Here is a 17,354-nt window from a genome sequence, read left to right as displayed (position 1 = left end):
AGAAGGTAAAACATTACCACGAAAATAATATTTTTCTGAGTCTTTGTATCTAACACTTGGAAACCTTGGAGCCGCCCTGGTATTTCCTTATCTGTTGTCATCGGGTAGAGCTGGCCAAAATTTTCTTTTCTGTGGGAATGTTTTCCTGACACAGCTTTTAATTGCTGTAGGGGAATGGCAAGTAAATGAAAATTTCACTTTGCTATAGAATGCTTTTAAACTCTTTTTATTTATTTATTTATTTATTTTCCCAGGTAAAATCCAAACAGTCTTCATTGTTTCTTATAGGATTTAGCTATGAAGTTTTCACTAAATTACTTAAACTCAAATCAGTCATGTTTTCCACTTAAAAATATATATATTAAAAATTGATGGTAATATTAATGTTCTTTTTAAGAGAGATCTTTAAAAGCAGCTCTAATTCTCAAGTTCTTTGGAATCATTCATTTGTGCTGAAAGTTCTGATTGTATTTGCTTTTTCTTGCTGTTGAACTCCTTGTTTTTTAGTAAAGCCTTTATGTAGCTCTGTGCTTCTGGTCTTCCTGTATTTTGCTTATTTTTTTAATAAGTTTTTTTTGCTTATTCAATTTCTGTTCTGGAAATCAAGTAGTGGGGATTACATGAGTAATATGAGCAGTAGCTTTTGTGGTATGAGAGAATGAATATACATGAACTTCTTTGTTCTATTTTCTATATAGAAAGTGAAAGGGCAAACGCACAAATGCTTAGAACAAGTTGAGTAAAAGCTACTTGTCGATGTTTGATAAGAAAGAAAAAAAAATCCCCCCCAAAACCAAACAAAAACCCAAAACCACAACAACAAAAAAACAACAACAAAAAAGTAAAGTTTTAAACCTGGATGGAGTTGTTGGTAGTGCAGCAACTAACAGTATCCAAAATCTCTCATAAGAAATAGCCTCATAATAAATTTTGGTTGAGAGCCAACTAATGACTTAATAACCATTTAACTTGCTCTGTTTGCTCGTCTAATGTTTCTTTTTGCTGTCATGAGAGGGTTGGCCATTCTGAGGGAGAGTTGTACTGAGGGATGTGGAATGTTGCTCTTTCTCTGAAAGGTTTGATGTAGCCTTCCTGACAAGGACCAGGGCCCATCATATCTAATGCAGCTGTGAGCTCTGCCTCAAAGCCTGCTTCCATTACACCACGTTTTCCTCATGGCTGATCTGTCTTGTAAATTGTATTCCTCTTTGGACTGTCAATTCAGAGGTAGAAGGTGAGTGTGTGAGCAGCAATTTACAGAGTGAAGTTGCATAAGCACTTAATGTGTTCTGCTTGCAAGCCAATTAGACTGATGTTGCTTTTCATAAGGCAAAGCACAAGATGATGCATGTTTTTTCTGGGGAAAAAAAAAAGTATACATAATGTGCAAACAAAAGGCCAAAGTTGTAATTGCAGCTTCTTAGAGCAATCTTTACTTACGTGGAAGGAGATTTGTGTTTGCTTTACAATGGCAATTAGCATTACTTTTGATTTTTATTTATGGATTTGTTATGTCTAAAAGCTGAGCAGAACAGGGAGAAAGTGAAGTGAACATGGGTCTACAGAACTCGTGCTCTTCATCCACCTCCTATCATATCTGCTTCCCTTCATGAGGCACTCCATGAGTTTTTAGGCAGGCTTAGTAACATTTCAGATGACAGAAAAGAGATCAGTTTCCTCCCTACTGTAGTAGTTATCTATCTCTTTTCATTCAATTTCCTTTTTACGCTGCAGGTTAACAAACTACTTCCAAAAAGTGTTACTTTCCCTTCTCCTGTGGGATGTAAGACATTTTCAGTGAAGAAATTTAATTCTAAGCAATCAAGTTTTACTATACTATTGAACTTGAGGCAATTTGAGGGGCTGCATTTTCCATGCTTTTTTTTTTTTTTTTCCTCCTCCAGATATTTCAGCCTTATATGAAACTCGAAGCTTGAAACCTGTCTACTCTGGCAAATGATACCATTAAATACTAAAGAGCATTTTAATGTGTAGTGGTATTTGGTGGCATTGTTTGCAGTAACATCTCCAGGCTTCACAAAGGCTTAAGCTAGGTGAGGACTTGTACATGACTGTTACCAAGTAGGTAACTGGGATGCTCATTAAGTATCTAGTTTTGTTCTGACAAGTCCAATTACATGGGAGGGGAAACTTTTTTTCTTTGATCAGTGGTCCAGCTCTAGTGCTCAAACAAGTTTCCCGGACATAAAAGAATATGTTAGTCTAAGAAAATATTTCTTTAGCTGGGAGATGACACAGGATTGGCATTTCAGATAGATAGCTGCGTCAAACAATTTTTCTTTTTTTACTTAAGGAATTGAAGTTATATTTTGTCAGTGGTGTAAAGAAAAATAAAAGGGGCAATTGCAAATTAGCTTGCACATCTCCAATGTAGAATTCAGACATTACAGTTATCATTACTTGAAACTCCTGAACAGGCATTACTTAAAATCTGGGAGAATCATGGACAATGCAGCCTATGAGGTGAAAATTCTATCTGGAAAACAAACAAACAAACAAAAAAAAATTTAAAAAAGTAGATTTATAAATTACAAAGCATTTTAGAAACCTGATCACTATGATTAAGAATTTAAAGAAGTTCTTATCTTTTAACATAAAAATCTTTTGAAATGTTACGTCTCAAAGTGCTTCACCTCAAGCAAGCAGGGCATGGGCAATGCGAAATAAACAGGGAAAACCCGGACAGGAGTAGAATTTTAACTTTCGGTTCTCTCATAGCCTTTACAGCTAAACAAAACATGTTTGGAGCGAGTTCAGAGAACATAAAACTACAAATTAATAAATGTCAGGAGCGATGCAGGAATTGATAAGTATGTTCATAAATCATTTTTTTGTGCTGCTTCTGCTGTCTTATGGGAAAGAGGAATATGGCTTTTATGAAAATACCCTTGTTAAACAATTAAGAAAAGAGAGCTGTATACTAGAAAGGAAGTATGGTTATTAATAGTTAGAGATGATATTGTTCTGTAGCTTTTCAGTCCCTGATAGTGGGAGTATGTAATCACTGCAGTGGTTTACTGATGTTTTGTGCCCTTTTTCTTGAAAACATATGTCATGTTTCAGCCTTAGCTATGAATTTCCTTTAATTGTTTTTTTGTTGTTGCTTAAACACTTTGAAATTTAGGGTGTGGGGAAAGGGGAGGGTGATGCAAACTCTTTGTGACATTTTTAGTAGCTGCATAAAGCTTCAATGAAACCCATATGTTCTATTGAACTGACAGTGCTCTGGGAGGTGATGACAAAATGAAATACATAGAGAGGATGTAAATGGGGAGAAATTGTATAGCAAGCACCCAAAAGCACACACCCTGAGAAAAGATGGTGCAGCTGTTAGGCTTGGTCTCTGGTCAAGGGATAGAAAATACTGTGAATATTGGTTCATTACTCTGAATTGCAAGTAGTAGTTGGGAAATATTTTAAATAAGTCTGTTTCAGACTGACCCTTTGAATGGGTTACTGGGAAGAGATGTCATAGAGTGTCTTAGGTTGGAGGGGAAACTAAAGATCACCTAGTTCTAACTTGCTTGCCATGGGCAGGAATGCCACCTGCTAGACCAGGCTGCCCAGGGCCCCATCCAACCTGGCCTTGAACACCTACAGGGGTGGGACATCCACAACTTCTCAAGATGACCTATTCCAGTACCTCACCACTGGAGTAAAAATTTTTCTCCTAACATTTAGCCTAAATCTCCCCATTTGACTTGAAGCCGCTACCTCTTTTCTGATCACTATCAGATATTTTACAAAATCTGTCTCCCTCCTGCTTATAACTTCCTTTCAAGTACTGGAAGGCTGCATTGAGATCTCCCCAGGTTTTTCTTTTCTCCAGGCTGAACAAGCTCAGCTCCCTCAGCCTTTCTTGATAGGAGAGGCACTCTAGCCCTCTGATCGTATTAGTTGCCCTCCTTTGGACCTGCTTCAACACCTCCATATCTTTTTTGTGCTTGGGGTCCCAGACCCGGATGCAGTACTCCAGATGGGGTTTTAGAAGGGCAGAACAGAAAGGGACAATCACAGAGTACTAATTAATTAAATATCTTTGTAAAATAGCTGTAAAATATTAGGACTGACTTTAAGAATCTTCTAATGTGGAAATTTTTAATCCTTTCTCCAGCTCTAAACTAAAGTTCAAAAAAAAGAAAACAACAACAAAAAAAAAAGTATTAATTTTTTCCCCCATCTTGCCAGCAGTTAACAGCGTACGTAAATATAGTTGCCATATAAACTGCAAAAAAAAACTCTATTTTTCAATTCAATCAGCTGTAGTCTGTAGCGTACTCTGTTTACTCTGTCAGTTGCGTGCCATTTTTATTTCCTCAAATATCTGGTGACTCTTTGTGTTTCTTTACAAACATTCCTTCGTAACGGAAAAAAAATTTCAACCATGTAGAAAAGGCACACACCTTAAGTTATACTGGTGATATTTATAATCTGATTTCTTCCGCCTCTGTCAGGGAAGCGAAGATTTGAGACTTACAGCAGAGTGTTTCGTTGCGTTTTTGTGTGTGTGTGAAATCTTCAAAGGGTGGCCACTGCAGCACTTTTCATGCTGGCATGTCAGATATTTATTGATGTGTGGCGTTTGAAATTCCTGGCAATTTCCAAAGAAACCAGATGTTAATTGCAGCAGTGATACTTGCTCTTTGTGGTATAGCTGGAGTTATATAGCTATGCTACTCACCTTTTTGTTTGGTACGCAGTTCACATACCACATCTTTCAACACTTGTCTGAACACCTCCGTGCCCATGCTGAATCACTCTCCTCCGGTGCTGTATGTAAAAGAATAAATACTCTGCCAACACCTAATGCATGGAGTTGCTGCTGCAACTGTGGTGGCCAAGCTTTCTTTCTGCAGGGCATGAGAGCAGGGAGGGACAGGAGGAAGCTGGATGCTGGTGGAGGAGTTAGGATGGGGCTGCAAAGCAGATGATCTCCAAATCTGGGATATCTTACTAGAGTAATGACTAGAGTATGGACCCTGATGCCCTATCAGAGTTTAAAATAAAAGGTGGTGGGATGCGACTCCTCTTAGGAAACAAAAGGCATTTGTCAGTGGCTGCTGAAGAAGTCAAAGGTAGAGGGAGCTTTCAAATTCTTGTTTAAGAAGGACCAAGTACCAAATCATAGTTGAAAATCAAGCTCTATGTGAATTGAGGATCTGAGAGATTTTCTGCGTCAGGTTCTGTGTACAAGTGAAGGGCTGGATTTAATCTGTATCAAATGGTTAGGCTGTGTGAGCAAAACCAGGAAAAAAAATGTGTATTAAAGAAAAAGGGTGGGAGGGAGGGGGAGATGGAGAAGGGAGGAGGAGGAAAGAGTGGGGGTGGCAAAAAGGAAAAGCAAGCTCTGCCAAAACTTTTAATGTTTCAAGAACAAGAGTTCTTATTTTATTACTCATTAGGCTTCAGGGGAGTTTCACCTTTAAGTGGATTACTGTCATTCCAACTCTGTCTAGTGGGATAACTTGGCATTGGAGTACTTCAAACACTTAGTTTGTCAACTCTGTTGTTTTTTATAAGCATTTCAGGGTGAAAAGCACATCACTTGATTTTCTTGACTTTGTCTCGGATGTCTGAAAGTGGTGGGAAAGCTAAGGCTTTTCTAAACGAGGTTGCTATTCTGTAATACAGCATTTTGATCCTATACTTGCTTTACAGTCAGCATGCCTGTGCGTGAGTGAATTCAGTTCCCTTTATAATTGTCCAAAGTGGGGTTAATGCTGAGAACTGCACAGAACGCTCTTGACTGAAAGTCCTATAGGCTCAGGTTTTCGGAGTGCTGTACTTTTGCCCTTTTTCTCTGTGGTTTGCCTTATTTGGTAACAGTGACATCCCTGAAACGCACCTGTAGTTTACAACTTGTTAATTGCTCTTATCGCTGAAGTATTCATTTGGGTTATATATTGTTGCTGGATTACCGTAGTGAAGTTTACACAGCAGCACAATAGAGAAGTGAGGTAGGCCTGAAAAGGATTTCAAATCCTTGAAGACAGTTGGTCCCTTCCTACAGCAATTACCTTAAACACCAGAAACATGAAGTCCCACAAAAAAAAAAAAAAAAAAAAAAAAAAAAAAAAGCCAATACTACTGTTAAAAATAACCCATGGTGTTCAGTGAATCAAGAGGATGGAGGCAATGAAGTGAACTGGGTAGGTCTTCTGTTGGCCATTAACTGCAGTGGTGAGGAATGCCAGGGGCTGGGAATGTCACAGCTGGGAATGAGGATGGTCCTTTTTGTCTGGAACCAAAATGGTTCTTATCTAAGGCTGTTTCAGAAGTTGATTTCCATACTGGTTCGAATCTAGTGAGACCAATTGTAGTGTCAATAGGTGAGTGACTGTGTACAGCAAAGAGGAATGTTGCTCATCAAGGCTCTTATTTAAAATTATTGATACTAGGAGCAGGCAGCTCACACAGGAGCAGTTTGTGCCTTGTATCTGTAATCATGCACAGAACATGCTGTGGGGAAGACTTGCCTGTCAAGCATTATAATATCATTCACAATTTATTATTCTACGCTGTATGGAAAAACAGTGAAGGGTGCACACAGGGGAGTGGTAAAGCAATTAGCATAATTTCTGATCTTTGGCCAATGTAGTGTTCCATGAATGTTGCTGATTTACAGAACAGAAACCCTGAGGTCATTAGAAGTTAAATTATGTTGCAGGGCTTTTAAAAATTATTTTTATTCTTAATTTTTGAACTAAAAAAAGTGTGGGGGAGGAAGTAGTTCAACTATTAAACCCATTTTTCCTATTTCCAGTTCAAGATTGAACCCATTGGCCATCTTCTACAGAAATAACAGGAGCTGTAAGAGCATAGGTAGTTGCATTTTATGGATGGGACAAATGTGAAGCAGTCTGTCATACAAGGCCAAGGTGGTAACTGCAGTTCCTGGCTCCCAGGCCTGTGGTCAGACCATAAGGTTCAACACCGTTCTTGGCTCTCCCCCCTTGGCCCCCCTCCCCCCTTGCACCTAAAAGTGCTAATAATTGAAATGTACCTCCGAGGAAGAGCAGGTCACCCAACTTGTCAAACAAGATCATTTGCAAGTTTCTTCCCTTACCCCGCCTTTGAACATAAACAGTGTGTAGCTCTTCTGTGATGCTGTTGCAAAACACAGCTCTAAATTCTGTATTCAACTGTTTTGACCTAGCTTTAGTGGCTAGTACAATGTTGTGTATATGAGAAGTAATTAATGCCTTAAAAACAAACGAGAAATCCCTCTTTTTGTCTTTAAATGCACTCTTTCTTGGAGGAATGCAGATGTCAGGGAGCTTTGTCATAAAGACATGAAGTTATCTTGAAAGATTACACTAAATGTCTTCATAAGTGCAATTCTAAGAAACGCCTGTTAAATGTGGGTTATTAAGATGTTTTTCAGAATTCAGTAGCCAAAAGAAATACATCACTCTCTTCCTAAAATGTCAATTTTGTTGCTAGGCACTGTAGATGCTGGGTGTATGTTTTTAGGGAGAGGGTGGAGGCGGTGGTGGTGGGAAGTCTGGGAACTGAAAACAGATTCTGGCACCACGTAGCAGTTTGGGTGATGCTTTAGCACTTTGGTGAAAATCTGTTTCATGGTCCTGGGAGCACAGGTTGCCAGTATGAAATTATGTTCCCTTCCTTCACATTCTGCAATGGGTAGGGTGGTGGGTGGGATAAAAATAAAGTCTAGAAACCGCAACAACAACACAAACTTGAATGGCGGAAGAATAGCTTCAACTGAGGCGGGAGCTATTTTGCATAAGAGTAGGAGATTATATGAAGGACTGTCTATGTTTATTGGCCTACCCAGCCAGGAAAAACAGAAAAACACCATGTTAATTAAATTGTTTTTCTCACAGGTGCCAACTGAATTGAAAGATGTGTTGTAACTTGTATGGTTTCAAGATCTCACCGTTTAAGTGCAGAAATTCAGAGAAACAGTTAACTTGGAAGAATGCAGGCTTACCACACGACATGGCTGCACCCTAAAGAAAGCAAATGTATTTACAGACTTATTTAAATTAATATTCCTGCCTCACCCAGATAATCATGATAATAAGGGATTTATTTTGTTAATTAAATTGGAACTCACATATGAAAGATGAATTCATTGTGATTTTGTGTTGCACGTGTATAGTCAAAATAAGATGATGGTTGCACATCTTTATATGGAGACCTCTCCAAATCCCTTTCACGCTTTTTGATTTTTATATCACTGAGATTTTTTTAAAATTATTTTTTATATTTTACCTACAGTTTCACATTTCAGTTTTGTCTACTGGAGTTCTTGAGCATTCTTGACCTATAATTTTCTCACCCTGTTGCTCATGCTATTTTTTCCTTCTATTTTGGGAGCAGCAACCATAGCACCATTGCCACTTCTCTCCATATTTTTAGTTACTTTATCAAATTAACATTATTTTTAGAGGAAAGTGTGCAGGTTCATGTATTTTCCCACACAGAGACTTCCTTCTTTACAGTCTGGAGGGTGGTGATGCACTGACAGTAGGACACCATGGCAGCCCTGCCTTTCTAACCCTATCCACCTGCTGCAGCTACCATGCTCTGGCCCAGCACCAGTGCCCTTTGTTGGGGAGAAGAAGCAGTGCTGAGGTCGAGCAAGGACCAACAGAGAAATGAAGTACTACTATGGAAAAGATCCAACTCTTTCCTATTCTCCCATCTGTGACTTTGCGGGAGTGAGGAACGCAGCCATGCTCGTGATGTTGCAGGGGAGGGCATAGACCACAGTGTTACTGTTTCTGCCTGAAGGCGAGGTATGGAAAGACAAAGGCTGTTCCTTGCATTGATGTGCCACCTTGTTTTGTTTTAAATATTGGTTAGAGGGGAATGCCTTAGCAATATGCCTAGGGGAAGGCTCTGTGATTCCCTGTGGGGACAAGAAAGGCAGGTGCATGCCTGAAAGTGTGTGGTATCAGTTGTCATTCCCCCAGACTGCCACATTGAAGTGCCAAGGGTTTGACCTGCTTCCCACTGCAGGCTCAGCCTCTCTTGTGTTACAACTTCACAGAGGGTTTGGGTGTGGTTTACTTTGAAGTTTGTGGGCAAAAATGAAATGCTGGATGGTAAAAGCTATACCTAGTCAGCGTTCTGTGGTGTGCTTTTAATGTAAGTCTGTACAGCCTGTGGGAAACTGCAGCCATGCTTGGAGCATCTGAAATGCCTTACTGTTTCTCTGTGCACATAGTCTAGGGAAAAGCATACAACCTCTCCTCTTTGTGTCCTTTCAGCCTCCCAGAACAAATTTACAAACAGTATAAATGCAACAAAAATGGACTGCACTTGAATTTTGTGGTTAACACGTCAGGCTTTATTTTTGTTATGATTTAAAGAGAAAAGTGTAATGGCATCATTTTAATTCCAGCTGTAGATACTCATGGATGCGCATTGAGCAATATCTATTCTGAAAACATCTCGTTGATTTTTGTCATTGTTATCACTGTTATAAATAGCCAATTGTTCTGTTCCCTTTGCTGTCAGTTCTCTTGTGGGCTTAGAAGGTAACAATAATTGCCTCTCACAGTTCATGCAGCCCAGGGACTATAGGTCAGTCTCACCTCTGTGCCCGACAAGATTGTGAAGCAGATCCTCCTGGAAACTGTGTGAAGGCATGTGGAGAACAAGGAAGTTATTGGTAACAGCCCACATCACTTTAGTGAAGGCATATCTTGCCTGATGAATTTGGTTGCCTTCTGCAACAGAGATTCAAGTATTGGTGCGTAAGGGAAGAGCAGCAGCCATCTGCCTGGACTTGTGCAAACCATGTGATGCTGTTCTGCGCGACATCCTTGTCTGTAAACTGGAGACAGATGGGTTTGAAGGGTGGACCACTCAGTGGTAAGTAACTGGCTGGGTAGTTGCACTCAGAGATTTGTGGTCAAGAGCTAGATGTCCAGGTAAAGACCAATGATGAGTGAGGTTCCTCAGGTGTCAGGATTGGGACCAGTGTTATTTAACATCATTGTCAGTGACGCGGGCAGCGTGACTGAATGTGCCCTCAGCAAGTTTGTAGTTGACACCAGGCTGTGTGGTGTAGTCAACATGCTGGAGGGAAGGTATGACATCCAGAGCAGCCTTGACAGGCCTGGGAGGTGGGTGTGTGTGAATTTCGTGTAGTTCAGTAAGGCCAGATGTAAAGTGTCCTGCACATAGGTCAGGGTAATCTCAAGCACAAATACAGCCTGGGTGGAGAGTGGATTCAGTACAGTTCTGCAGATAATGACTTGGGGGTGTGTTGGCTGATGGGAAAACTGAACGTGAGGCAGTAGTACATGTGTGTAACGCAGAAAGCCTGTATCCCGGGCTGCATCAAAATAGTTGTGGCCAGCAGGGATAGGGAGGTGATTGGTCCCTTGTTCTCATGAAGCCTTACCTGGAGTACTGCATTCAGCTCTGGATCCCCAAACACAGGAAGTACATGGACTTGTTGGAGCAGGTCCAGAGGAGGGCCATGAAGATGATTAGAGTGCCTCTCCTCTGAAGAGAGGCCGAGTTAAGCAGTCTTAAGAAGAGATGGCTCTGAAGGAACTTCTAGTGGCCTTCCAGCACCTAACGGAGGCCTGCAGGGAAGATTGGGAGGGGCTCATTATCCAAGGGATTACAGTGATGGGACAAAGAGTAATGACTAAACTAGAGGAAGGCTGATTTTATATTAGGGAAAAAGAGGAAATTCTTCACTATAAGAGTGGTGAGGCACTGACACAAGTTGCTGAGAGACGTTGTGGATGTCCCATCCCCTTCAAGAAATGTCCAAGGCCAGGCTTTGAGCAAACTGATCTAGTGAAAGGTGTCCTTGCCCACGGCAGCAGAGTTGGGGCTAAATGAAATTTAAAATTCCTTCCAACCAAAACCATAGTATGATTTTCTTGGCATAACCAAACCAAATTCTCATGTTTTCTGCTTATTGTTTAGGTTCCTTGTCTTTTTCTCAACACATGACATCTTTCTGTTCAGTTATGTCAATTTGAATCTTTCTTAAAATTAGACACTCAGCCATGGTTTACAGAGATTGAGAGCATCTTGTTTGCAGAAGGCATGTAGGAACACATGTGTTAAACTTGTTTTTCTCATACACATTGCTTGTGTGCCTTGTGGTCACAAGGAAATAGAGCTGTCATTTTCCAGATGTTTGAGGTCTGATATTTTTTTTCTTTCTTCTATGTAGTACGATGAGATTAAGATTCCAATACAGATTTTGAAATGGAAAGGGTATCAGCCATTAGTCTTATGAAAGTATAGCTATATTTCATGACTTGGTAAAAGGAATAGCATGATGGTTACTATATTTGAGCACTTTAATCATTGAACAATGTTCCTATTTCACATTTCTAATGATGAATCTAATTGCAAGCTTGACAGCTTGTCATTTTTTCTGCTTATTTCTGTGGTACTATTTAAAATTCATTTACAGGTTTTTATTCCGTAAGACTTTAAAATGGCTGCCAGCTATTTTGGGACTTGTAGATTCAGTGATTTACTGTGATAATAAGAAATGCTCAAGAGAACTTTACAAGTACAGTATCCAGAAGAGCTAAATTGTTGATGCTACACTTTTTCATGTCCATATCCAAACTTTGTGCAATAACCTTCTGGATGATCTTGTTGCTGAGATGTGAATCCCAGCCCCCAGCTTTAGGAAAGCTTGGAGTTACCTAGATAATGACAAGCATGATCAAACTATTGGCTTGGTAGCTGGGAAGAGGAAGATTTACAATTGTTCCATTCTACATTCCAGTGAGTGCCATGCCTAGCTGAGTTTTGTGTCACATTTTTCCCCCCTTTGACCTGTTTCTGAAGGTGTTAACTCATGCATTGTAGGTGCCATATGTGTTGTTTATCACGACGTTAATTCTTAGTTCTGTTATTACAACACATCAAATTCTGTCATATGCCAACAATTTTGTTGTTGTACAGCTGAGCCACCACTGATGAGCAAGTACTTGTGTTTTCATTACACTCAGGGTGTGGGCAACATCAGTTTTTCTAAGTCTCTGACTCTTCTTCCTTGTTTATCTGCACAGTGCAGGCATTCTCTGCAGTTCAGTTGATGCAACCCATGTATTTACTAGGTTACTATGACTTTTGGCAACTGGTAAACCCATCAGAGCACACTGCCTTGGAACTTGCAGTGGGACTGTAAATTGTGGCCTCTCCTACACAGAAGGAAACTGCCTTTTTCATGTTCTTGAGCCTTGGTACTAAGGTGACACTTTCAATACAAATGCCATTTCTAAGCTGGTGTTACTTGAAGGTGCAAACAGGATGGGAAGGAGAAGTGTACTGGGGTACGCTGGCACAAAGCTCTAGCTTGGCTGCTTGTGCAAGCAGCCCTTTGAGTGCTGCAAGAGCTGTTGCAGAGGTGAGGTTACCGTCCCTTATTGTTCCTGGCTGCTCATGCAGCACTGTATCACGTCCCACATTGTCACTGCCATGGCATAACTCTCCTTCCCTTCTATCCCCAGTAGAACAGTCCCCACTGCAGCACACCATGTGTCAGACCTTGAGGCATAACACTGATGGTTTGAGAGTCAGCTGAGATCTTATGGATGTGGTAACGCAGAGACATAACCTGCATAAAGAGTACCATGTTCAAATATTTTCCTTGAATAATATCATGTTTGCAGACTGATAAGAATTAAGGGGAATCCTGGAGACCTTCAAAACAGAAGGTTGAAGGGATTCTTGGATTTACTTTCTTTAAGTATTTGTTTTACTTCTTGATGCGTTTGAAGCAGCTGCTACTTTTTGTGCACTTCCTTTTAGTGAATTATTTTCAGCGATTATATGTAATTAAAAAAAAAAAAAAAAAGTGGGGGATTAAAGCGTATTAAATTGCTGAAGTGTAGCTTTTTCATACTGTGAAACTCTGATATAAGTATCTTGACTTTACAGACCCACAGCATAATATGGCTGTGTGCAGTTTATGAGCTAAGTAACCCTGTGTACCTTTTCCTGTGGCTTTCAACCAAACTGAGAAGTGCGCAAGAGGGCAAATTCTTTTGTTGTTGATAGCATTCCACGTTAACGAGAAGGAATTTCTTGCCTATTGCCTATTGTTTATGAAGTGGAAAGAGATCACAAGTTGTATAATCTCTCACTATATCGTGTGAGGTTCCCCCCCCCTCACCGCCCCCCTCTGTTTAACCTTGCCCTTGCCAGACTGTTGATCTGTAGCAGGTGCAGCAGGTGGGTGCTGCAATACACTACTGCACCTATGTTTTGTTATATGTTGGTGTTATGATCGGGGGGGGGGGGGGGAGGGTGGAGGTGGAGAGGAAAGGAAGGGGAGGACCAACAAGGAGAGCAATCCCCACAACTGAGGAAGCAGCAGGGTTTGAATACTGTTTGGTTTCTGTATTTCAGGAGCTTGCTCAGCAACCAAACCCAGATTCTAGGTGCAGTATTCCATAATTGGTCTGTAATCATAGAAACTGCATGTTCCTCCTCTTCCTCTCCTGCCAAGAGTTTCTGGGTGGTGAATGTCAGTAGCTGGAGTTATTTTTAAAGGCAAGAGGTGAGGCTTGTCGTGCAAAGCTAGAAAGAGGGCGTTTGTTTGCTGAACAGAGCTGACATCAAAGTGGAGATTGCTGCCTACTGGCTAGCTGCTGCTTTATGCCAGGTAATCTTTAACGTATCAGTCAGTCACCAAGATCACCGGCTGCATGTGTATATGAGAAACGACCTGTATTTATGATCCAGAAGATTTGCTTTTTTTTATTTTTATTTCCATGAGCTGGACTTTGACATTTAGAGGCTCACACTAATCATCTTGCAAAACCTGCTTAGTGCCTAGTGCTTCTAACTCAGCAACTGCTTTCTACTTCTCTCTGCAGGATAATATAAACGTTTTTCTGAAAGCTTGTGAAAATATTGGATTGAAAGAAGCTCAACTTTTTCATCCAGGAGACCTTCAGGATTTGTCCAATCGAGTTACAGTCAAGTGAGTTTTGCGGTTTTGTTTTTTCCTCTCCCTTCTCCCTCTAAGCTTAGCTGAATAAGTTTCTCAGACTTTTTTCTTTTTTTTTTTTTTTTTTTAATGTTTGCCTATGGAAAATTCTTCTTTTAATCTGGTAAGAGCAGTTCTGAATACTGTGGTGAAGGCTTATGTGTTCTTGAAACTAGTCAATAATGTTTGTGCAAATTTAATTTCAGGAACTAATTATTATTAAACCTCACATAAGCAAAGTAATTGTTAATGAATATTTACAACATTTCATATATTAAATGGAATTTGCTTAGGTTACTTTAGGCTTAGAGAAAAATTAACTGCTGAGTGATACAACAAGCATCACTTTCCTTTATGTTTTGAGATGATTTATGTGAAATCTGAAAGGCTGAGGTGGTTTTTCTGATGCTTGTCTGAAGTGCAGTGGAGCTTGGGTATGGTATTCCTGAAGGACTTCTATTTCCTCCACTCCAAATGTTAGTGAAGTGTATGTCACTGAGTGTTACACCTTCTCTCAGAATGTGAGTAGAAACCTAGGACGGAATTGCACAGAATAATCGTCTTGTTTACAGAGGAGGAAGTTTTTTTTTCTTTTTTTTTCTTTTCTTTTTTTTTTTTTTTCTGTGAAATAGAAATAATTTGGTTCTGAGATGTAATTACTCTAATTTCAGGACGACTGTGTCTTCTAATACGAGTTTCATTGCTAGTTTCTGAGAGATTAATGTGGAACTTTCATATGTAGGCACTTAACAGGTGTTTTAAGATAAACGCGTCACCAAAAGATGTCTTAATGGGGCTTCTTGCTTCGTTACAGTATTAGCTTCTTTTATTGTGTTGGTACAAAGGATGAATTTATTGTTAAGTCTCCAAACAGGAAGAGGTTTTTCTGTGGACTGTTCTGAAAACCTGTCAAGTGAAATGTTAAGAACTGATTCATGTCTTAATCTACTGGCTTTATCAAAGAGGAACAGGCAGTAATCCTTCTGTACATACCAGGAAAAAATAGGGTAAAATGACTTCTTGATTTAATTAAAGAGAAATCTCTTGTAGGTGGACTGGATGGTACCGTGCTGACATATTTATTAGGTTTCAGAATTAAAGTTTGTACCATTTTAATGTTTGATACTTGAGATGGAAATGCTTCTCCCCCCCTTCCCAATCTTTGACTCATATCTGAAAAATAATTTCTTGGTAATGTGTTGGGGATCTGGCACCCTTCCATAATGCTGGTATCCTCTATGCTGGCTCATATGTCACGCTGAAAGCTTGAGGCTTGGTAAGCTCTGCCAAGCTTTCATTATCCACAAAAACCCTTGCTAGAGTTATTTTGGTTGAGACTTGCTCTTAAGGGTATAGATGAGCTGGTTGGGCGCTGTCAGGAGCTCGTCCTCAGTGTTGTAAATGGCAAACTGAAACCCAGGGGAGGTCAGGCAGGTAGAGTTAGCAAACTGTTGTGCAAACTGTGTTGTCCGACTTGTCCCTATGTTAACCACAGTGCCCAAGTGAGGTCAGCCATGAAATTACTCTAGTTGGGTCTGTAACTGTGGAGTGTTTTGTTTTGTTTCTTTGGATCCTTGCAGTGCTACCAGTTCTGCTTCTAGGAGTAAAGAGCAAGGCTGGAATGTGAATTTGTCACAAGGCAGTTGGCATATTACATCATACCTGCTTGGCAATAGATTAATTAGTGTTTGTCAAAAAATCAGATTAGTTCGCTTCTTATGGAAAGCAATGCAGGAAGTCTGGACTAGAGTCAAGAGAACTGGCAGCAGTATAGGCATGCTCTTCAATTTACTTCAATGTAAGTTTCTTTCCACACATTTTGTATCATGACAGCTCCATGGTATGTTTAAAGGGCTTACAGAGTAATTTAAAACTTCTGTATCTGACCACATTGTGAAGTCTTAACTGAGCTATGATAACAGGCTTTGATATATTTAGAAGTTTGGAGGGGGACAGAAAGAAGTTTTGTTCCAAGAAGTGAAGGAAATAAGTTATACCAAGATAACTCTCATTTGAAAAGTTAACTGTACATTATTTGATCACCCAGATGGCAAGCAAGTCTTTAAAAGATTTCCAGAGAAAGTTGTATGTGTCAGGAGAGAAATGCTGTCTGATCAAGAAGTTTCTGGTCTAATTTTTTAATGTAATAGAAATAAATAATTTCAGACATTCAAGCAGAATAAGCTATTTCAAAATTTGTAGGATGCCACTCATCAGAAAAGGGATACTGTTTCATGCACTGCTTTTGTGTTGTCCTCTGTTAACCTTGGTTTCAGCATTGAAAGTAAATCACACTTGTCATGAAGTAGGAAAACTTTTATAAAAGTCAGCATGTGAGAAAAAGATTGCATTTCATTTTTGGCTATCAGGCATTCCTAAGCAAATTTCTCTTGCCATCATCACCTGAAGCTAATTGCCCTTATTTTGAATTAGCTGTGATAGGTTATACAGGATAATATTTAAGTGTGCCTGAAGCAGCGTGTATTTTGACACCTCTGTAGTATTCCAGTTTTCTATGGTTGCACCACTGTTAAGTGTTTGCATTTTATCTACCCAAAGTTGATCAAATTGTTGCTTAAACAGTTAGCTTTTGAGGCTGGGATTGCTGTTAGCAGTATATAGTATTTTGGTCGGCTATTACTATGTACTACCAGATAGAAAATATATAGCTTCTGTTATATTTGAAGAGTGTGTAAGGAGGAGGGTGTCATTGAAAGAGTGGATTCACTCTTTAGCACTAAGGAGGACAGCAGAGTTGTCATGATATGTCATAGTAAAGCCAGCAGATGATTCTGACTAGGAAGGCTGCATTTCTGTCTGAGCCATGGTTGCCCAGTGTGAATTTGTCTCACTGCTATTTGACCCCCATAATAGCTCTGATACTGGACATCTGCAGTGTGAATGTTTCCAGATGAATTATATGCAGAAGCATTTCCTCTCAACACTTACTTTCGGGGCCTCTTGTGTTGTGGGTTCTTCGGCACCTTACTAGGCCTTTGTTGTGTTCCACGTGGCTAGGCTTCCTTCCCAGCAGGAAGAGTTTTTTTCTCCTTGTACTTTATTTCCTCCACATACCCTGTTTCTGAAGTGCTTTCTCCTTTTCACTTTAACTGATACCATTGTATCTTTGTGTCGTCAATTATACATGATAATGTTGAGCCATTGAGAGATACCAAGCTCTTGTTTGTTTGTAGTGAGTATTTTTTGAGTCATAGAAGCATAAGGTAAGACCCTCCGTTACCTGCGGCTTGCCAAAAGCTATAATTACAAATAATATTTCTATCTGGTAAAGAAGTTGCCACTTCCAGTTATACTTTATTTTATATATATATTTTTAATGGTTACTGAGATGACGTATAGTCACAATATGAAACTCTTC

The 17,354-nt window shown here is 39.8% G+C and overlaps 1 protein-coding gene across 20 annotated transcripts in view; it reads left to right on the top strand.

Annotated features, from left to right (window-relative positions):
- LMO7 (LIM domain 7) overlaps nucleotides 1-17,354 on the top strand; it is a 133,348-nt gene that overhangs the window by 46,237 nt on the left and 69,757 nt on the right. For 17 of the 20 annotated variants that reach the window (XM_072353966.1, XM_072353969.1, XM_072353956.1 and 14 more), the window contains exon 4: nucleotides 13,863-13,969. In XM_072353966.1, the coding sequence (XP_072210067.1) occupies nucleotides 13,863-13,969 (107 nt within the window). Of the gene's footprint in view, nucleotides 1-13,343; nucleotides 13,649-13,862; nucleotides 13,970-17,354 lie in introns of those variants that run through there. The other 3 variants (XM_072353939.1, XM_072353910.1, XM_072353920.1) reach the window with 3 other exon arrangements.

This window comes from Excalfactoria chinensis, chromosome 1, assembly GCF_039878825.1.
Source record: "Excalfactoria chinensis isolate bCotChi1 chromosome 1, bCotChi1.hap2, whole genome shotgun sequence".
Lineage (NCBI taxonomy): Eukaryota > Metazoa > Chordata > Aves > Galliformes > Phasianidae > Excalfactoria > Excalfactoria chinensis.
The sequence above is the reverse complement of the archived record's forward strand: the minus strand, read 5'-3'. Positions and strand labels throughout refer to the sequence as shown.